Source organism: Corticium candelabrum, chromosome 10 (genome assembly GCF_963422355.1).
Source record: "Corticium candelabrum chromosome 10, ooCorCand1.1, whole genome shotgun sequence".
Lineage (NCBI taxonomy): Eukaryota > Metazoa > Porifera > Homoscleromorpha > Homosclerophorida > Plakinidae > Corticium > Corticium candelabrum.
Window position 1 is genome coordinate 3,291,891 of NC_085094.1, and position 20,937 is coordinate 3,312,827.

At 44.2% G+C, this 20,937-nt stretch overlaps 5 protein-coding genes and 1 pseudogene across 5 annotated transcripts in view; 3 read left to right on the forward strand and 3 right to left on the reverse strand.

Annotated features, from left to right (window-relative positions):
• The window catches only part of LOC134185218 (malignant fibrous histiocytoma-amplified sequence 1-like), a 5,334-nt gene extending 2,603 nt beyond the window's left edge, over window positions 1–2,731 (forward strand). Inside the window, exons 2-6 of the mRNA XM_062653000.1 lie at window positions 1–63; window positions 105–120; window positions 680–734; window positions 1,468–2,636; window positions 2,702–2,731. The exon at window positions 1–63 is cut by the window's left edge and continues 3 nt beyond it. Of these exons, the coding sequence (XP_062508984.1) occupies window positions 1–63; window positions 105–120; window positions 680–734; window positions 1,468–2,636; window positions 2,702–2,731 (1,333 nt within the window). The remainder of the gene's footprint in view (window positions 64–104; window positions 121–679; window positions 735–1,467; window positions 2,637–2,701) is intronic.
• A 21-nt stretch (window positions 2,732–2,752) lies between these two features.
• Window positions 2,753–5,164, forward strand: LOC134185713 (uncharacterized). The gene is made up of 4 exons (XM_062653575.1): window positions 2,753–3,537; window positions 3,597–4,460; window positions 4,515–4,572; window positions 4,837–5,164. The coding sequence occupies exons 1-2, from the start codon at window positions 2,769–2,771 to the stop codon at window positions 4,244–4,246; spliced, it is 1,419 nt and encodes a 472-aa protein (XP_062509559.1). The 5' UTR covers window positions 2,753–2,768; the 3' UTR covers window positions 4,247–4,460; window positions 4,515–4,572; window positions 4,837–5,164.
• Window positions 5,165–6,569: 1,405 nt separating this feature from the next.
• Window positions 6,570–8,359, reverse strand: LOC134185219 (poly [ADP-ribose] polymerase 2-like; annotated as a pseudogene).
• Window positions 8,360–10,461: 2,102 nt separating this feature from the next.
• LOC134185220 (pre-mRNA-splicing factor 38B-like) lies at window positions 10,462–10,953 on the reverse strand. The gene has a single exon (XM_062653001.1). The coding sequence runs from the start codon at window positions 10,951–10,953 to the stop codon at window positions 10,462–10,464; it is 492 nt and encodes a 163-aa protein (XP_062508985.1).
• Window positions 10,954–12,002: 1,049 nt separating this feature from the next.
• On the forward strand, window positions 12,003–14,615 carry LOC134185221 (uncharacterized). Its single transcript, XM_062653002.1, has 3 exons — window positions 12,003–12,130; window positions 12,200–12,519; window positions 12,682–14,615. The coding sequence occupies exons 1-3, from the start codon at window positions 12,003–12,005 to the stop codon at window positions 14,613–14,615; spliced, it is 2,382 nt and encodes a 793-aa protein (XP_062508986.1).
• Window positions 14,616–19,068: 4,453 nt separating this feature from the next.
• LOC134185889 (uncharacterized) lies at window positions 19,069–20,651 on the reverse strand. The gene has a single exon (XM_062653772.1). The coding sequence runs from the start codon at window positions 20,481–20,483 to the stop codon at window positions 19,308–19,310; it is 1,176 nt and encodes a 391-aa protein (XP_062509756.1). The 5' UTR covers window positions 20,484–20,651; the 3' UTR covers window positions 19,069–19,307.
• Between the last annotated feature and the right edge of the window lie 286 nt (window positions 20,652–20,937).

The window sequence follows — 20,937 nt, forward strand, 5'->3', positions numbered from 1 at the left end:
ATATTTGGCCAAATGTGCTTATTTGATGTCATATGGGGAAGATGTGAGAGAAGTTTTGTACAGGTGTGATCTGATAAGTACATGTATCATTCAATGGTTGATAGTTTGGGAGCTGGGATGGTTGGTTGTGGAATTAAGTACTGTCAACTTCATAACTAAAATTGTCTTGTTGAAGCCTCGCAAGCGCCTCTGTTTGACTAGGCGCTTGGGCTCTCAATCAAGCACAAAGGCTATAGATTTGTTTGATATACATTAATAAGCATCTGTGGCATTTAGCATTTCCGGTACTTATATTTTATGGTCTTGAAAGTTTGTCTGTGTGTTTGCCTTTCTTGTTCTTGTTGTCTTTAGATAATGTTCAACAGTTGTAGTGTTAAATCATTTTTGATGTTACATTGTCATTTGTCCAGCATGTGTGTTCAAAGTGTCGTTTATGAAAGCGATAATTATTTGTTTAATCAAGTATAGTATTTATAACATATGTTATCTTAAACTTTTTAAGGTCACCTTCTTATCAGCCAATCGGCTTAATTAACAGGCATAAATAGGCTAGTTAACTTTGACTTGTTTGACTGTAATTGTTGGAGAATTGTTGGAGTGTGAGTTATGTCAGTAAGAGTGAGAGGTGACGGGTAGTTCCAATTGTGTATAAAATGTGATGAAGTATGGTGTTGTATAGGCAAAGCAAAGGCTAATTTTGGAGGGAAGCGTGAGTAGTGGAGGGGAGTATTGTGGTATTGTCGATCCTGCCATGTTCTAAGTGTTTTGTTGCATGTCGCCTCTCTCTTGCCACATTCTATATATTAATTAACAAACATTTGAGCCATTACAATACAGAGGTTTTTACGTGTATTCACGTGTAAATACACTGTTACTATGTGTATTAACCCGTTGCTATGCGTATTGACCCGTTGCTATGTGTAATGCCTCGATGCTCTAAAAATAATCGCAGCAACAGTATGAATACACTTGACAACATGCAACGAAATAGGTTTATAGATGATATGTCATTGTTTGCTAATCAATAAGTAACTTACTAATAAATTAGTTGCATTTCACATTGTCGATTGCACTTGTACAATAAAATGCGTAACCATTTTAGTTAGTCATTAACTTATTTACGTTTGTAAGGTTAAACTAGAGTGTTGGATGATTTCGTCTTAATTATGGATGGTAAGTGTGGCATGCACATAGTTGGCAAGTTTGCTGCTTTCTGATGTGAATATGATAAATGTAGTGTTTAGTAGACTAACAGATAAGAGTGTATAGCATAATAGATAATGGAGTAAAAGAGAGGTAAAGTGTGTTATCGAGATGATAAGACATGATGTCTAATGAATGAAGTGATTGAAACTTACTTGTATTTGTTTCTTTGTAAAATGATTATTGGGTTTCAGTCTACACCATATGTACTTGTTTACTCAATGTTTTGTTTTGCTTAACAATTGTTGTCATATGTACTTGTAGAAGTCAAAATTGAGCAAGTCGACATATCAGGAACTTCAGTCACTCATCTTCCTAAGGAATTTGTCTTTAGCTCCAAACTTATGACATTGAGCGTTAATGGATGCCCATTAGTGTTTCCACCCATTGAAGTGTGCAAGCAAGGCATTCGTGTTATAAGAGAATATTTCCGTGAGCTGGATAAGGTGGGTGGAGTGCGACGTGGCAGAATAAAGATTCTAGTGATGGGAACTACAATGGCAGGAAAAACAAGCTTCGTTGAAGCACTGGAGAGTGGTAAACCATTTCTGGCAGAAGCCGATAAGAGAACTATAGGGGTAGTAGAAAAAGTGATGAAGCTGGATGATAAAATAGAATGCAAACTCCTTGACAGTGGTGGCCATAGAGCGTACATGCTAACTAACCAGCTGTTCATCAGTGACAATTCATTGGTATTGATTGTTGTTGACAGCAATCAGTATAAGTTTACTGAACAATGTTTTCAACAAAATATTGCAGATTTCCTGCAAGTTGTGTATGACAGAAACAGCAGAGCTCACATTGCTATTGTTGTGAGTAAAGTTGATCTGATGGTCGACACGTCAAGAGAAGAAATGAGTAGAAAGTGGAGTGAACATCTGCACACTCATCTACGTCAATTCTTGAAGATCAGACAAGCTGAGATTGATCGAATGAAACGAATCATTGCAACTGGTGGTTCTCCAAAGAACAAATACGTATCAGAACGTCTTCACTTTTTGGACTTTCAGCGAATAACTGTTGAAGAAAATGTGCTATTGACGAGTGCAGCTACACACGAGGGTGTGGTCAGTGTGAAGGTTCATTTAAGAGAACTGTGTGGTAATGAAAGGCTGATGCCTTCACTGCACACAGAGCTGCCGTCGTCATGGGTAACTGTAGAAGACAAGTTGATTAGACGACAACCTGACACGTCTGTCCCCATTCTAGATGTCTCTTATGCAATGCGACTGTGTGTAGAGCACGGACTGACAGAAGAAAGCTGTCGTGAGTTGCTAAACTACCTGAACCAGGTAGGAAGCATTCTGTATTACTCTCATGACCCGACTTTAGCAGAAGTTCTCTTTCCTGTACCACCATTTGTGGTCACTTTACTTAAGGCTGTTTTCAGACATGATCACGAATCTTTAGAATATGATGATCGGTTTATTGGGGTAGATATAGGTCCTCAGAAGTTTAAGGAGATGAAAAGTGATCTTGTTTTTAATGGCATTGTTAGCATATCTATGCTGCTGGCACTGTGGAGTGAGTTCCATCTTACTGCAGATCGTCATGTTGACGTGTTTATGAAGCTTTTTCTTGCTCTCGACTTTGGTTATCTAACTGGCTCATCAGATGATGTAGTTCAGGAACTGGCACACGCTCTGGGAAGACGTCAGATCACTTTAGCTCGGCCAAGTAGCACCAACCCGACATCAGATTCGTCTGGTCACACAATAGAACAAAATTGTCATCAAGAGCAAACAGACAGTTGCCAAGTGATTTCTAAGCTAAAACAACATAATGTTGGTTTGTTGTTGCCATGGTTACTCAATGATGAGAAACCAGAGGATGTTAGTGACCTTTGGCCTCTAGATATACCACATGGAGTCATACAAGTTGCAGTGGAATACTCATTTGCATATGAACGTCCATTGGGTTTGTTTGAACGACTGTCTGCTCGTTGCCATCGTCACTCCAATTTTATTCGTCACTGGAGCAGTGGACTGCTGATGTGTTATGGTGCAGTGACTTTGCTTATCAATTGCAGCAAGAATACTTCACGTGGCTCTATATGTCTCAGTGGTAGAGTAGTCAAGTCACATCACAGTGTTGGCAGATTGTGGCATGTTCTTCTTCGTTGTGTGTCAGACATGGAGGATCTTCTCCAGTCTGTTCCTGGTGTTCTCCCTGATAGATTCATCTACAGTGGAAGTTCTTCTACAAGTACAAAGTCTCCCCTCGATCGATGTATCTATTTGATACCAGACGAAACATGGGGACCATTTGCAGTAGACACTGTAGCTGGAAGATGCAGTGCAGAGATGGTAAAACATGAGCAAGCAATAAAAGAAGGTAACAACATGTATGAATACTGTTGGGCGCGTAGAGTGTATATGTTTGTATTCATTTAGTGTGTCCAAGTGTAAAGAAAGGCATTCCTCTTTCTCAAGTCTTGTCCTCTAAACATTCGACTGCAGTAAATCAAATGGATCTCCAACGGATAGCAGTAGATATTGGAGAGTCCTTGCATAACCTAACAAGTATCATATTTGGTACTGACCAGTCTACGTTATCAAAGCTACAGCAAACCATTTCCGACTCCAGTTTTGTCCAGGCACCGGCATTCTGCATATTAAGTGAGTGGTTAGAGTCAAGAGACAACCAACCGATGGTATGTGAATTGTATGATGCTCTACTTGTTGCTCGCATTCCATCTGAACCTCAAAAGCATTTGAGTTACTTGATGTCGCCTGATGCAGCATCTGAAAAGACTCCACCTGGTGACTCTGACAGGGTCACTCCACTCATCAAAGAAATAGTAGCTGAAAACATTGGACAACGTTGGCATCAACTAGGTATACACCTTGATGTTTCAGAAACAGTCCTAAGGGAGTGTGAACGACAACTTTACACATACAGAGAGAAATTACATAAAGTTTTGTCAGCCTGGACAGATCAAAACCAACATGCTACAGTTCAGCAGTTGTTGGTCGCTTGTGATAAAGCTGGAGTGGGAGGAATAGTCAGGAGAGAGATTAAGTCTAAGCTTGGCACAAACTGATTGGAACACGAGTCATACAGACTGATAATCCTATACATAACAATAATTGTTGTTTGCTCTGAAACAAAGAAGTAATTATCTATATGTGGACGGGAAAAGGAAATAAGAGAAACAAGACAACACACTCTGCTTGCTGCGAACCAACAGCCTTATCGTTGTGTGCAGCTACAATATATGTAGAAGACTATCATCCAGAAGAAAATATCATCAGAAAGTAAGAAAATTTTGATGACAGTGGATTGTTTGTGAACAAGATGGTTATTGATAGGATGACACGACTGATTGAAATTACACACAAAGCAATGATGTGACTGCCTTAGAACAAGGTAACATTATTAAGTTGGATGACATACTGTTGGTGAATCTGTCGAGTTCAAATGTGTATGCATGAGTGTGAGTGGAAAGAAAACAATTGTAGAGCAGCACAAATACAGACAGACACACAAACAGACATACAAAAACAGAAACATACAACTGAGCGCACAGTCACAAGATAGTTAGAACATAAATGGACCACTTAAGTGTCTCTTGACTCACATATTATTCAGTATATCAAATACACACCAATGAGATGTTGATTGTGTCTCTAGGTTCACTTCAACTTGATCATCTCTGATATTTCATCATGGACTGGATGTGGCAGGATGTCAAGCAGCCACCAATACGTTCATTTATGTCGACTCGTACAGTATGATATCACACCACGAGTGAAGGACAGACACACAAACCTCAGCCTCTTCTTACAAGATGAACACTCATTATAATGGAAGTCATTGTACAAATAGTGTATATAGAAGATACAGTAAAGACAAAAGTTTAGTTGTTTTGTATTGTACTGCTGATAGCTAGAGACATGGGCATAATTATGGAGCCACCCTGAGCATTAAAGATTAAATAGAGGCTATAGGTTTCAGTTTACTTGCATATTCTGAGTCTATTCTCATCTGCTCTTGTGACGTCACAACACGAATGGTCTAGACCAGCAATCGAGACTAAAATTCGTTGGTCACTGTTCTGCATTGCTGAAACTTGTTCTGCAGTGCTAATGTCCTGTCCAGTCCTTTCTGTCACAGTCCAGTTAGCAAAGATTGCTGACGGAGTGACTTTAGGTTTGCAACAATGTACACAAATAGGGCGACTGTTATAGAGAAATCAGCTGTTTCCATTGAGCGCGAAGCAATTTCCAAATGCCAAGCGCTCGCCAACTCGGCCCACGTTCTAGAGGCAAGATCGAAGGTCTCCACCAGACGGGCTCGTCTCATCGTGAAATTGCCAGATTGGTAGGAAAGTCTCGTGGGGCAGTACAGAAGTGCGTGAAACGATGGGAAGAAGGCAGTAGTGATTACATCAAGCGATCTGGAAGGAAAAGATCAACGTCGGCTAGGGAGGATCGTTTACTCGAACGACTTGCACTTACTGACAGAAAGGTGACGACGACACGGTTGCAAGGTAGACTTTCAGCGGCATGTGGCAAGTCATTGTCCCGAAGAACCATCACTCGCCGTCTCAGGGAAAAAGGAATTTGTGCTCGCCGTCCACGCAAGAAGCCGCAGTTGAATCGTGAACATCAGCGATGTCGACGTGCGTGGGCGGTCACCCATCGTGGCTGGACGTTGGAAGACTGCAAACGTGTTGTCTTTTCCGATGAGGTGAAAATCAGCATCGGAAGTGATGGCTGCCTGTACGTGTGGCGGAGAAAAGGGGAGGAATTTAGCGCAGAATCTTGTCAGCCAGTAGTGCAGCATCCAACGAGCATTATGCTATGGGGTTGCATCAGCTTTCAAGGTCTAGGCTCTCTTCATTGCATACGAGGCCGTCTGAATTCAGAAGACTACCGACAGATCCTGGGTGATGTCATGCTGCCAGATGCTCGTCGTTTAGTCGGTGAAGATTTTATCTTGCAGCAAGACAACGCGACAATTCGCACCTCGCGCTCAACCAGGCAATGGCTGCGGGACAACGAGGTTACTGTCTTGGACTGGCCTGCTAAGTCGCCAGATGCAAACCCCATTGAAAATCTATGGCATGTTCTGAAGGTTCGGGCAAATGAAAAACATCCTGAAACCGAACGAGAGTTGTGGGAAGCAGTGCAGATGGCTTGGCGCGAAATACCCCAGGGATTAATTAACAACCTGATAGAGAGTGTCCGAAGACGAATTGAGGCTCTAGGACGAGCGAGAAGAGGAGCAACCAAGTATTGAGAATTTAACGGAGTGTGTGTGTGACCCGTTGAACTAAACCGGCTTTTTTAAAAGCCACAAATTTCTTCAAAGAGAGCGAAATCCTGACATGGTAATGCATGGGGGGCCTGGTTAGTCTGGTTAGTCTGGTCATCCCTTAATCGTTTTGTTGCTATGAGTTGTCAAAGCGTCCAATCAAAACAATATCAATACTCAATTAGCATGATTTGATGTAGAATCAGATGCAGCTTTAGGCGGGTCAGCAGGTATATTCATAAATCTGCAATGTTCTGGTGATTTTCCTGCCTCGGCTGATATGAGGGGTGGCTCCATAATTATGCCCATGTCTGTATTTGAAATTGAATCTCACTTTCACCAGATAACGCATCTTGATCTACAAGAAAACATCATGTCACCGTCATGTGTCTATTGAAGTCAATATTTGCATTTAATGTTTCTAATTATTTATGTATTTAATTAATTAATTATTTATTTAAATAATTAATTATTAATTTTGCAATATTTTATCTCCAATATCAACAATCCTGTAAACATGGAAACATGTTAAATTGAGGACACACGTCTTAGCTAACCATGACAGACACAAACAAACTCATGCCTCTTGTCCATATCAGACACAGTGTACGCATGTATGTATGCATCAGGATTCTAGTCGACCAACTCTCACTCACTTTAGTGACTACACATCAAATTCTTATGCTGATTATATTATTTTGTATTATATTAAATATCAATAATAATTAATTATATTATTATAGGTATTAGTTACTAATTAATCATTATTTGTTTTATTGATAGATGGAGTCATGTATTACATTCGTGCATTTTACCTGCTTCACATCATATATGACGTACTCTATGACGAAAATACAAATGTTAGTCTGTTGTCCATGGCTGATCACGAGAGGTGCGTGGGACGGTCGACTCACCGTTGCAGTCGAGTGTGTAGCCGTGTGGGTTATGTACTTTGGTATCACAAGTTGGACCGAGAGGAACGACACAACCATCAGACCTGCACAAATATAAATTTGTATGTATGTGTGTTTGTCTGTCTGTAGGTCTGTCTATCTATCTGTCCATCTGTCTGTCTGTCTGTCCATCCATCTGTCTCAATCTGTTCAATCTTTCTCCTCACATTGTGTGTCTATTCCCTGGATCAGGTGCAATCCTTCCTTTCCCCATAACACTCTGCTTTCCACGCAGCAGCTGATCTGCATCATAATCTGCAGCTAGACGACGCTAAACGAACATCACAAAGTAGAAGAAGACCGACGTTTTTCGAGCGAGTAGCAAAACAATAGTTCGCATTCTTTGAACAGATATCAGCAAAATAGACACCTTTTCCAAACTGAAACAAAAACATACAAAAATCACACATTCAAATATCATAAACAGCCGATGTAATACCATGTAGCCTGTGACTGGTGCTTCTGGGGGTGCAATCTTGAGACCTTCACTCAGAATGCCAACCCAATCGGTCGGCCTAGAGCCATGCCATAAGAGCTGCCTGATAGGATGGATGTTTGTGGAATGAGTGATAGAAGGATGTTGTGACTGTGTCGTGTGGTTACCTGTTGCAGATGTCGGTGAATGTCGACTTCTTGTCGATAAAGAAAACGCCGAGGACATCCAGAGTGTATGGATGGTGAGTCTTGGCGTGTGTTGTTTTAACGTAACGCTCGATAAGCTAGACACACAAACACATTTGTTTGCACTTTGTCTGTTGCTTGCCTGTTCGTCTGCCTGTCTATCTGTTTCTAAACTTGTACGTTCATGCAGCCACTTCTTTGTCTAGAGGAGTCACCTGACATTTAGTGAAGCATACTGTCTGTCCATTCAATCGTCATCTGCATCGCCATTTCACTCATCACACGCATGGCAGGCCTGGAAATAGCAGCCGGACATCCGACATTTTCCAACCAACTCTAGCATTTGTCAGATCCGACAAGAATCTATGTTTGTGTATGTCACTTCTATATTGATCTTGATGTATCATTCCTAATGCTGGAAATTGATTTTGTCAACCGTCTAGAGTGCTTCTGCTTTTTTCGTTGATAGCTCCTCACTGCAAGATGAGATTAACTGTGAAGGACTTTCTGTTTTATTGCAATACTTTGAAGACTACAGAAAAGCGTTAGGTGGAACAAGTATGTCAACGACTGGTAGTAGTTTAGTCAATTTCCGTCTCCACGTGTGTGTGTGTGTGTGTGTGTGTGTGTGTGTGTGTGTGTGTGTGTGTGTGTGTGTGTGTGTGTGTGTGTGTGTGTGTGGTGTGTGTGGTGTGTTTGTGTGTGTGTGTGTGTGTGTGTGTGTGTGTGTGTGTGTGTGTGTGTGTGTGTGTGTGTGTGTGTGTGTGTGTGTGTGTGTGTGTGTGTGTGTGTGTGTGTGTGTGTGTGTGTGTGTGTGTGTGTGTGTGTGGTGTCTGTCTTTCTGTGTGTCTGTGTGTCTGTCTGTCTCTGTTTGTCTGTCTGTGTGTCTGTCTTAATTGCATTTACTAGCAAACGTTTTCAAGCTATTTCAGCATGTTGGTGTAACTCAAAGTGACGACGACTTAAAACAAATTAATATTAATTTGACAAGTTTAGTTAAATGAGTTTGTATCTGAATCAGTCGTTACTTGGACATAAACAATTTTGTGTAATTAAAACCTTAATTAATTTTATTAAAATAATTAATTAATTAATTAAATAATTAAATTAAAATTTTAAAAATATGTAATTACATTAAAGCTTTAACTTAATTAATTTGAAAATATTAAAAATAATTAAAAATTAATTTTTAAATTAAATTATGCCAAAAACAATTGATTAATTAATTTTAAATTATTTTTTTATTATTTAATTACATTTAAGCCTTAATTTTATTTTAATTTTAATTAGTTTTATTTTTAATTTTAATTTATTTTATTTTAATAATAATTAATTTCATTTTTATTTTAAATTAATTATATTTTTATTTGTAATTAATTTTATTTTAATTTTAAATTAATTATATTTCTACTTTTGAATATTTGTTGGATTTTTGTATTTGTTGTCTCAGGAGTCGTGGGGAGTTTGAACGAGCGAAACCTTTATTAACCGACTCGTGTCAAATTCAAGACGCAGAAAGTTGGCATCTTCTTACTGCCAACGTTCTTGTTCCATTAGCAGATTGTTTGCTGAAATTGGATCATACTGACAAGTATGCATTTTAATATTTAAAAAAATTTGAATTGCTTTTTGTATTGTATGGCAGGTATGCAAGTGCTTGTTCGAGTTTGGCGTGTCGTGATCCGTCGCTGCCTGATACAAGACATCAGCATTATTATCAGGAATTGTTGAGGATTGCTAGAGATGGAAAAGAGCAAGGTATTGAATTGTTATGTGATGATAGACGATTGGGAGACTGACTGACAGACAGACGGACGGATTTTACTTTGACAGACGGACAGACAAATGGACAGACAGACAGACAGGACAGACAGAGACAAACACACACACACACACACACACACACACACACACACACACACACACACACACACACACACACACACACACACACACACACACACACACACACACACACACACACACACACACACACACACACACACACACACACACACACACACACACACACACACACACAAACAGACAGACACACAGACATACACACACAGACAGACAGACGTACAGACAGACAGACTCACAGACAGACAGACAGACAGCGAAAAAGACAGACAGATGGATAGACAAACAGACAGACAGACAGACAGAGATTGACTTGGTGCACTATGATCGATCACTGTTCTGCCCAGGAGTTTCGGAATGGTGGTCGGGTATCGGAATGGTGCTCGTGTAGTAGAGACCTGTTCAGCGACTAATCGGAGCGTAGCGGCACGCTCCTCGTCAGTTTCACGAGCTCGTCTATCAGAAACATATGAAGACACGGCTTGAAGCCTGACAGCACGCTCTTCGTCAGTTTCACGAGCTCGTCTATCGGAATCACGTGTAGCCATCTGTTGAAGCCTGACTACACGCTCGTCGTCAGTTTCACAAGCTTAGCGGCACTACGCGCAGACACCGTTTGAAGCCTGACAACGCGCTCCTCGTCGGTTTCACGAGCTCGCTTAGCGGCACTACGCGCAGACACCGTTTGAAGCCTGACAACGCGCTCCTCGTCGGTTTCACGAGCTCGTCTTCTAGCGACCTGTCTAGCAACCGCTTCAAGCCTAGTGGAGCGCTTCTCCTCACTCTCACGAGCCCGGCTATTGGCGACATGCAGTGCCAATGTTTGAAGCTTCAAACGGAGCCGACGATCGTCAACAGTTTCTACTTTGCGCGCTTTCGTCGTGTGCGACTGCATGCCACTTTCTCGCGAACGACGACGACGCCGATTCTCGGCATTGCAATCTAGACGATTAGATCTTTCGAGTTCACTCTCGCTCGCACGACGACGTCGTCGGCGTTCACGATCGAGACGTCGCCGTTTGGATTTTGGTGACTCACCGTGATGCAAAGACATAAACGTATCACGACATGTACACGTACCACTTTTACATGTCAAACACTCTGAAAGTGCTATGCTTTCAGATACATCATGCATCTGTACGCGCGCAAGTACACCGGTACACGTAGATTGCACGGCACTTTCGACTGTCTAGATATCACGCGTCACTGTCGCACCATCATCAATCGACTGCCAGCGACTTGCACTGGCAGGACTAAGAGGTTTGCCGAGGTCGGCACCCGCCAGACTGACCGGTACATCAAAGACCTCGACGTCAGTCCGGCTACTATAGCTATCATTCATAGCTATAGGTGCGACCTCTAGGCAATGCCCGACATCGTCCGAATCGACGGCCAACGGAGCTGACAGCGATCTACAGGGCGAGGCTTGGCATGCATTCGCCACTTCTATACAGCTTTGCGATGCATGCGTTTCTGCCGACCGCGTACTTACCGCCAGTTCGGCTGATTCTTTCGTGCAGCTGCAAAACACGAAATCTCTTTCGTAGGACCTTTCTAAACATGCAGTCACGTTGAGGTAGAAAACCTTGTAAAGCCTGCTGTCTCTTCTGTTTTTCTGCGGTCCGTGTAGCTGCAAAACATGACAAAAATTATTTTTCTTCGCAACACCGTGTACAAAGTGAAAAGTCGAGTCATTCGACTGCAAGTACCTTGTAAAGTCTTCAGAACGTTCTGTTCTAGTCGCTTGTCTCGAATGCTTCCTCGTCTTCGTAAAGTTGGGACGCTAATGAATGCTCACCGGCGATTGGTGACTGGTCATTATCCGCGGGATTGTTACGTCAGGCCATTGTTTAGGCGTTGGATTGTTACGTCACCTACGTTTGCGTCCCAAAACGATTGCTGATTGGCTCGACAAACTCCCCGAGCGTGACACACGCTTACAAACAAACATAGGTGCAAACATACCGACAGACAGACCGAAAGTCAATTCAGCCCATTTAGAGTGAGCTTCTCGCGAAGCATTCCACCACTCATTGTGGTGTTCTTCTTATCAACACGACGAAAGCGCGCAAAGTAGAAACTGTTGACGATCGTCAGCACTGCATGTCGCCAATAGCCGGGCTCGTGAGAGTGAGGAGAAGCGCTCCACTAGGCTTGAAGCGGTTGCTAGACAGGTCGCTAGAAGACGAGCTCGTGAAACTGACGAGGAGCGCGTTGTCAGGCTTCAAACGGTGTCTGCGCGTAGTGCCGCTAAGCGAGCTCGTGAAACTGACGACGAGCGTGTAGTCAGGCTTCAACAGGTGGCTACACGTGATTCCTATAGACGAGCTCGTGAAACTGACGAGGAGCGCACTGTCAGGCTTCAAGCGATGTCTGCACGTGTTTCTGACAGGCGAGCTCGTGAAACTGACGAGACAGCGACGGCTAACGCTCGGTCGGTACTCGAAGCATCTCATTCGCTATCGTGACGGACGGTTTGCGCAGCATCCCAGATTTCGTTACTTTGCACTGAACACCACGATGAGATGGCGAGCTCTCGAGACAGGCCGTGTGTTTGTCAAACAGAGAATTGGTGAAAACCATCTGAGCGTGGAAGAACCGAATGAGATGGTTAATCGAGGTGAGACTTCGTTTGCATCTCGAGTAATGAGGTTTAGTAGTTCTTTGCATGGAACTAGACAGTACTGGTGTACTCAAAGACTAAACCTAGCGGCCATGCAAGAGGCACTAGGCATGCCTACTATATTCTTTACGCTTAGTGCTGCCGATACTCAATGACCAGAGCTTCAGGACTTGATGCGTCACTATCGGCCAAACGCTAACCAAGACAGGGCCAGTGAGAGAATAAAGGCGGTCATCGAAAATCCTCATTTGACCGATTGGTCCTTTTTGCACAGAGCAGAAAAATTTATGCGATACTTTTTGCAAAACAGTCTTGGTGCTGTAGATTTCTGGGCACGCATTGAGTATCAGCACAGAGGGAGTTCTCATTTGCATGGTGTGGCATGGCTGGCCGATGCTCCACATTCTGATAAGATAAGTTCAGAGTGGGCATGCATGCGTAGAGCATCCGAGTCGGGCGAAGCCGAAGCCACTAGCGAACAAATGAGAAGGGCAGAGGACATTGCACAGGAGGTGTATGACTTTGCCGATGCCCCGGTAACTACGTGGAATCCCACGTTGAATGAAACGGGGGAGGGTCACATGCCTCGAGCAGAAATGCACCCCTGTCACAAACGACATAGAGATGTGACCGACGAAGAGCAGGATTATGCTGAACTAATAGCCAATGTGCAGAGGCATACGAAATGCTCAACGGCTTACTGTCTTCGCCGTGCTAAACGTAAGAGGACCTCTGCCCTAGCAGGGGACAACGATCATGGCAGTGAAAAGGAGCTACAGTGCCGTTTTAAGTTTCCCAAAGTCTTGTCGAGTAGAACACATTTTGAACTACAAGACAAGCAGCCAGAGCTTGTTACGCGGCGAAATGATTCTCGCATTAATGGGCATAACCGGGCTCGATTGACAGGCTGGCGGGCTAATGTTGACATGCAGGTGTGTGTCAATGCAGAAATGGTGTCTAAGTACATGACCAAATATGCCAGCAAGAGTGAAGGCATGTCTGGACCTCTAAAAAAGACTTTCGAAGTTATAGTAGAGGACTCGAAGGACGATGATCATCCAAAGAAAGCCGTCCAAAAGCTAATGACAAGGTCTGTAATAGAGCACGACTACTCGGCACAGGAAACGTGCCATCACCTTACGGGTGAGAAGTTAGTAGTATGCAGTAGAACGATTTTACGTGTAAACGTTGATGATCAGCGTGAAGTCGATGTGGCACAAGATAAACAGGCTACAATTTCAAGTGCCATGGACCACTACGTAAACAGGCCAAAAAGTAACGAATTTGAAAATCTCTGCTTTGATGACTTTGTCACGCAGTACGATTTCAAAAGGACGAGGCGTCTTGTCAAACGCAACAAAAAGGCTGTCATTCGTTACGTTCCTGAAGTAAAGGCTGCACTTCCGAATGATTTGGAAAAGTATGAAACTTACTGCTCTAGGCAGCTGGTAAAATATAAACCTTTTCGGTGCTCAGAAGAACTGACCGCTGATTTTGGTGGTAGTGCAGTTGCTTCGTGGGAAGAATGGCAGGGCTATTGTTCTGACGACCTGACTCGTCAAATTTGTTTAGCTCGGGACGTTGAAAGGGCAACAGATCGCGACGAAGTAGAAATCGACGGTGACAATCTAGCACCCTGTGATGTCGATGAAAATGGTACGTGCAATAATAGATGGCACGCAGTAGAAGACTGGATGGTATTGTGTCAGTTAGATGCCGACTTTTCAGAATCTCCAGAGAACGAACAGGGTTCTGATAGTAATACCGATTGGACAGCATCTGCTGTGAATTTTCCTGATGCCCAGGAAGCCATAACATTTATTGCTCGTAATAAATCTGAACACGGTGTAGTTGATCAGAACGTTGACCTGAGCGACTATAATCCTGATTTCTTACTAGGCAATCGGCGAGTTGCATACGACATTGTCGAATGCCATTTCGAAAAACTTAACCGGGGTCTGTCGCCGGATCCACTTCGATGTGTCATATGTGGAACGGCTGGTACCGGTAAGTCGTATCTTATCGGATGCTTTCGTTCTCTACTCAGAGGTGCATGTTGTGTCGCTGCTCCGACAGGGGTAGCAGCATTTTAATGTGAATGGTAGAACATTGCACTCTTTGTTAAAACTGCCTCTCGACTTTACGGCAAGTAATGAATCTCTTATGGGGTCACAACGATACCACCTAACTTACAGAGAGCAGATCGTAGAGTTCATGAGGGAACGCGCTGTTTCATTTGCTGTCTACGTAGATGGCGATTACAATGAACACGTCGAGTCGATGTCAAAGCAGGGTACATGGGGAACTGATGCAGAAATTATGGCGGCTGCCACCTACTTTGGCTTACCGATACACGTTTTCTATCGAGCAGGCCAAAAGTGGGAATGGCATACGCATGAACCTCGGTTTTCTTTTCAGTTTCCTATGGATGTACCCGTTGACAGTATAGAGTCGGTCAACTATGATAGACAGCACTATGACCTGGTTCACGTGATTCGACGAGTCCCTTAGAAGGTACCGTACACGTGTTACTCTAGATAGTTTGCAGTCACTGCCTTTGCAAAGACATACAATTTGCCACTAAAGGCCAGTGAGGCCGACTGCCTCCCAGGTAATTTCATAGTTGACGACTAGCTGCTCTGTCTGAGCAACAGGTTCATTGTCATGCACACGTGGGAGCAGAGACTTGAACTTGAGTGTGATCGGTTGTGAGTCGATTGACTCGGTGCACTATGATCGATCACTGTTCTGCCCAGGAGTTTCGGAATGGTGGTCGGGTATCTGCTGCATTAAGGGGCATGATTTATTTCAGACAAGAAAGCACCAAACAGAATGTATTTCACTATTGATGGTCTATAATCTGACAAAACAGACTAAGAAAAGTGCAACTTCTGTCAACAGTCTGCCCAGTCTCACGTTTATAATATGGCAAGGATAGATGTCTGCCATCCATTGCAGCAAGTAAACCACTAGCATGGTCGGAACATGTGGAGTGATGGTCGGTGTTTGCCGAGTGATGGTCGGGCCTGACCACCTCCGACCACCGCGGGCAGAACCCTGATCGATCCATGCTAGCCAGAGGTCTCACAACACTTGCCGAGTGTAATCAGCAAGTATTTACACACACAAATTCATAAACTTTTTATTATGAATTCGATCAACTTTTCTTATGGAATTTTTATCTTCTCAATTCTTTCCTCTTTCATACTGTTACTGCTGGCTTATCAAATACTGGTGAGATGTATGCTACATGTAATTGAGTATTATTGATATGCAACTGTCTCTGTGTTCTAGAGTTGTCTTTGAAATATTGGAGAGAAGCCAATTTGACTGGGTCTATTCGGCAACATTTTGGCATACACAATGGAATCTGATCAACTTTTCTTATGGACTTTGTCGGCTCAAGCTCTTTCCTCTTTGATATTGTTACAATGCTGGCTTATCAAATATTGGTGAGATGTATGCTATAATTGAGTGTTACTAATATCTCAATTTCAGCTGTGTCGTACAGGTGTCTGAAGTATTGGAAGAAAGATACAATTTTGACACACTTCTATGTGACTTACAACACCCCTCAACCTCAACATTCTGTACTGGGATGTCCCACGTGACCTCTCGCCTGACACGACCCCTCCTATTCTACAAGATCTGTTCAACTTTTCTTATGGAACTTTTTATCAGCTCAAGTTCTTTCTTCTTTCATATTGTCGCATTGTTGGCTTATCAAGTACTGGTGAGATGTATGCCAAGATGTGAAAAAGATCAACAATCGAGCTTAACCGGTCACGTGAGCGACAATTCAATAATAATACGTTTTCCTTATAACGTCGTGGACACTGCCATAGTCAATAGCATCCTTCTATTTGAACAGCTGAATCCTGATACGAAGATGTCCCATCTCGACTTTACACTGCTATCACACGTCGACTGGTACAGTTGTTTAGTGAATGTCGTTTTGTGCCACAGCCGATTCTTCCCGCTCCTGCACCTACTCCTACTGCTACTACTGCTGCTGAACTGTTGCCTGTGACTGCACCTGTTCCTGTTGTGACAACTGCTACTCGGTCAACATGTACTGATCAGTCAGCATCTACGGAGAGGCCATTTAAGAGGCATCAACGATCTGTGGTTCCGGAACTAATGGCACCACCACCACAAGTAGTTGTGAGGCCACCACCACAGGTAGTTGTGATGCTACCACCACCAGCTCTCTATCACAGCAACCTGGTGTTATGTTGCTACCTGCCGAGTCACAACCACAACCAGCAGTACAACCACAGTGACCTGGTGTGCCGCAACACATCGACAGGTAACACTAATGGCCATAATGTTCTGTTTACTCAGGCCAGGAACAGGCCTCGTTGTGGAGTGTGTAGGAACCTTTAAACCGCGTACTGTGAGGCATGCAAGCTGGCCCTCTACTGCTGCAGGTTGAATAACTGTTTCTACACCTACCACAACTCTAAAGCTGCACAGGACCAGTTCTGGGAGATGAATGCGCAGACTAAGGCGTCCAGTTGGTTCATTGGCTAGGTCGTCATTCTCTCCCTTATTAGTTAGGTCGGGCAGGAGTGTGTAGTTTATAGTTTTTCCTTTCTCCTGAACTGGTTAGGTCAGGGCAGGAGTGTGTAGATTATAGTTTTTCCTTTCTCCTGAACCGGTTAGGTCGGGGCAGGATCAAGAGTGTAGATTATAGGTTTTTTTCTTTCTCCTGAACCGGTTAGGTCGGGACAGGAGTGTATGGTTTATAGATTCCCTTCTCTGTGGGTGGCCCTGTGGGGGTGTCGGTCAAAATCCAGTCACACCTCCTCGTGGTGACCGATGGTAACAGCATCATCTTGTGCTGGCTAACGTGACTGGTACAGTTGCTGTAATTTCCACACTGCATTGTTGATATCACAGACAATGATGATACAGTACTGAGTAGTACGTATAATTTTTTGAAATTATTTCTATAGCAATTGTGTGGAACTACAGCCTTTTTGTTGCGTGAATTGTGAAAGCTAATGGATTGCGTCCTAAGTGTGTTGCGTAGTTAGTCAGAGGTGCTGTTGGCAGCCCAGTGTGTCCTGTGTGTCGATGTGTGTGTCGGTGTGTGTGTGTGTCAGTGTGTGTGTGTGTGTGTGTGTGTGTGTGTGTGTGTGTGTGTGTGTGTGTGTGTGTGTGTGTGCATGTGTGTGTGTGTGTGTGTGTGTGTGTGTGTGTGTGTGTGTGTGTATGTGTGTGTGTGTGTGTGTGTCTGTGTGTGTGTGTGTGTGTGTGTGTGCATGTGTGTGTGTGTGTGTGTGTGTGTGTGTGTGTGTGTGTATGTGTGTGTGTGTGTGTCTGTGTGTGTGTCTGTGTGTGTGTGTGTGTGTGTGTGTGTGTGTGTGTGTGTGTGTGTGTGTGTGTGTGTGTGTGTATGACTAGCTGCTTCGTTTGAGCAACAGATTCATTGTCATGCACACCTGGGAGCAGAGACTTCAACTAATCATGTATGATTGGTTGTGAGTCGATTGACCTGGTAAACTATGATCGATGCCATGCTAACCTCTGAGTTAGTCAGAGGTGCTGTTGGCAGCCCAGTGCGTCGTGTGTGTCGGTGTGTTGGTGTGTGTGTCGGTGTGTGTGTGTAGAGAGTTCGCTTGGTAAAAAAATAATTAGCACAATACTGTAGAAACAGAAACGGAAACGATCGCCACGCTTTCAGACATCAATATGGTTACAAGATCCCGTCACAACACCCCGGATATGAAGCGTCTGGAACTGTTAAAGGCCTGGTATAGGTAGTCGTCGTTTTGCGATCGTGATCAAGACAATTGAAATGTACAGTCTAGGTATGCACTCAGTTCCGTTGTAACGACAGTGGTATGGTATTTACTGACATAGAAATTGATATCAGCAAACATTGACTATCAACAGTGTTAGATGCAGCACAGTGTATTAAAGGATTGATCTTACTGTAGTACGGGACGTGTGAATAGTTGACTGTAAGTGGCATTCAACTCCTGAAGGTGTTTCTCGGTGGTCACGTCTAGCAATACACACAGTCCCTAGCTACAATACAAAAGTAGGGGCGACGGAAGTTCATGAAGCGTTCTCGTCGCCGTTTGCTCAATAAACCAATCGTTCCTGGACTCATCTGTAGTCGGACACGGAAACGATTGAAACGTGGTTGTGGGGAGGAGAAATTTGACACACGCCCGCCCGCCCGCCCGCCCGCCCGCCCGCCCGCCCGCCCGCCCGCCCGCCCGCCCGCCCGCCCGCCCGCCCGCCCGCCCGCCCGCCCGCCCGCCCGCCCGCCCGCCCGCCCGCCCGCCCGCCCGCCCGCCCGCCCGCCCGCCCGCCCGCCCGCCCGCCAGCCCGCCCGCCAGCCCGCCCGCCCGCCCGCCCGCCCGCCCGCCCGCCCGCCCGCCCGCCCGCCCGCCCGCCCGCCCGCCCCCACACACACACGTGGAGACACACACACACACACACACACACACACACACACACACACACACACACACACACACACACACACACACACACACACACACACACACAGACAGACAGACAGACACCAGAGTGTACGTTAAGCTTTCATTTCATGACCCTTTGGGTCATTTTTCTTGGACTCATAGATAGTGATTTAGCGTTGACTGTAATAGCGTTGATGTTTACCAATAGATGTTTTTGACAGACAGACAGACAGACAGACAGACAGACAGACAGACAGACAGAATCAAGTTTATTGTCAACAATCTTCACTACTACAAACAGTTATTGTTAAAATGAAATGTTCTACTTGTAGTCCGAGACTATTGCTAATGAGTAAAACACTGAATGTCTCTATCTACTCCCAAAACACTGTCATCTCCTAATGAGCGCACAGAAAGCCTTGACAGCTTCCGCAAAATCACTCTGCTGTTGCATTTTTGAAGAGTAATAGACAGTCTTTTCCCCCAGAAGGTTTTAAACTCTACCGCAATTCTTCTTCCATCAAAGCCTCTCGCCTTCTTCCCCAGTTCATTCATCAGCTCGTCAGCCTTTAAGCCCCATCTGCCGAAGTGTTCAAAGACGAGTGGGACAACTATAGGCTTCGATCCATCCGCAAGCGATTCCTCTGAGTATTTTTTTGACTTTGCTGCCTCTCGTTTAGCTGCTGCATGGCCACCTTCTCTGGCTGCACCTTTAATAATGTCTTTGCTCCAAGGGTGAGCTATCGAAACATCACATTCTTTTGTGATCCCAGTGTCAGTGTCGTAAAGCGTGATGTCAGGCCGGTTTTCGTTGTCTACAAATCGCTGTCTCGGTTCTATTTGATGGGGAATGAGTAAATCGCTTAGGCAATCACTCCATGCAGACACTATGGAGTTATGCGTCCACACAGGTCCACCTCCATATTTACATGTCAAAAGGTGGTAGCCCTCGCGATCCAGCTCAGTTCCACAGTCACACGTCTTAAGCAGCCGGCTGAAAGGCAAACCAGCACCCAGCCTCATACAAGACGCTACACGAAATTCATTCGGCTTCAGTGCGTTCTTGTCTGAAGTTGGTATTACCTCTAGCCATGCTCCAGCTCCTTTTCCGTGTAAGGACCTGATCCTTGCAACATGTCTCTCTGAGTTCATGCTTTTGATAACTTCTTCTGATCGTTTATGAGAAGCGTCTACCGTCAGGCGATGTTGCAATTTTCTAGGGTATTCTGTCATCTGCTCTAAGGTGTGAAACTGCTCGTCATCATCTGCACCCGACTTGGGTGGTAGTTTTGCCACCAATGTACGAATAAGTTGTCCTGTATTGCTACCTTCAATAAACCGTTCTAAACGATCTTTCAGAGGTGGAAATCTCAATGGCAGTTCTTTCAAAGAGTGTGCCCATGACGCCAGAAATGCTAGGTGAGCCATCTTCTGAGTTGATGATAAGCCAAATCCGCCGAACCCAACCTTCAGAGTGGCCTGGCTCCATCCGGTGTCATCCAATTCGTTCAAACCAACCATGTCAGTGAAAGTAGCCCTTGTAAGGTGGTCATGACAAACAGCTGCATGCAGTAACCTGTCAGGTGGCACAGTCCTAGCCAAAAAATTCAGCCTGGGGACATGACAATGTCTGAGCAAAAGGAGGCCACACTGAGGGTCGTCAAGTTCAAGTAGCTTTGAACACAACGAGCTGCCCATGTTAACCACAGCCAGGCACCTAGACTGAACATAATCATGATTGCCTACAGGTGACCCCAACACGTCGATTCCATCTTTGCTAACTGGGACACCAGCGCTGAAATTATCAGGAGCAGTGGGAAAATACAATTTGCATTTTTCATCTTTGATTTCTAGACCGATCTCAGAAAGGGATGCCTTCAAATCCAAAAGGACTGCTAAAGCATCTTTTGGTGGCAGACAGACAGACAGACAGACAGACAGACAGACACACACACACACACACACACACACACAC

Bases quoted from the DNA above. Each gene is read 5' to 3' on its own strand.
- LOC134185713 (XM_062653575.1), top strand. From the start codon at position 2,769: ATGAAGCTTTTTCTTGCTCTCGACTTTGGTTATCTAACTGGCTCATCA. The intron at 3,538-3,596 runs GTAACAACATGT...GTATTCATTTAG, and splicing joins TGAGCAAGCAATAAAAGAAG to TGTGTCCAAGTGTAAAGAAA.
- LOC134185220 (XM_062653001.1), bottom strand. From the start codon at position 10,953: ATGTCTTTGCATCACGGTGAGTCACCAAAATCCAAACGGCGACGTCTC.
- LOC134185221 (XM_062653002.1), top strand. From the start codon at position 12,003: ATGTCGCCAATAGCCGGGCTCGTGAGAGTGAGGAGAAGCGCTCCACTA. The intron at 12,131-12,199 runs GTGTCTGCGCGT...AGGCTTCAACAG, and splicing joins GCGTTGTCAGGCTTCAAACG to GTGGCTACACGTGATTCCTA. The intron at 12,520-12,681 runs GTGAGACTTCGT...CTCAATGACCAG, and splicing joins GAATGAGATGGTTAATCGAG to AGCTTCAGGACTTGATGCGT.
- LOC134185889 (XM_062653772.1), bottom strand. From the start codon at position 20,483: ATGGTTGGTTTGAACGAATTGGATGACACCGGATGGAGCCAGGCCACT.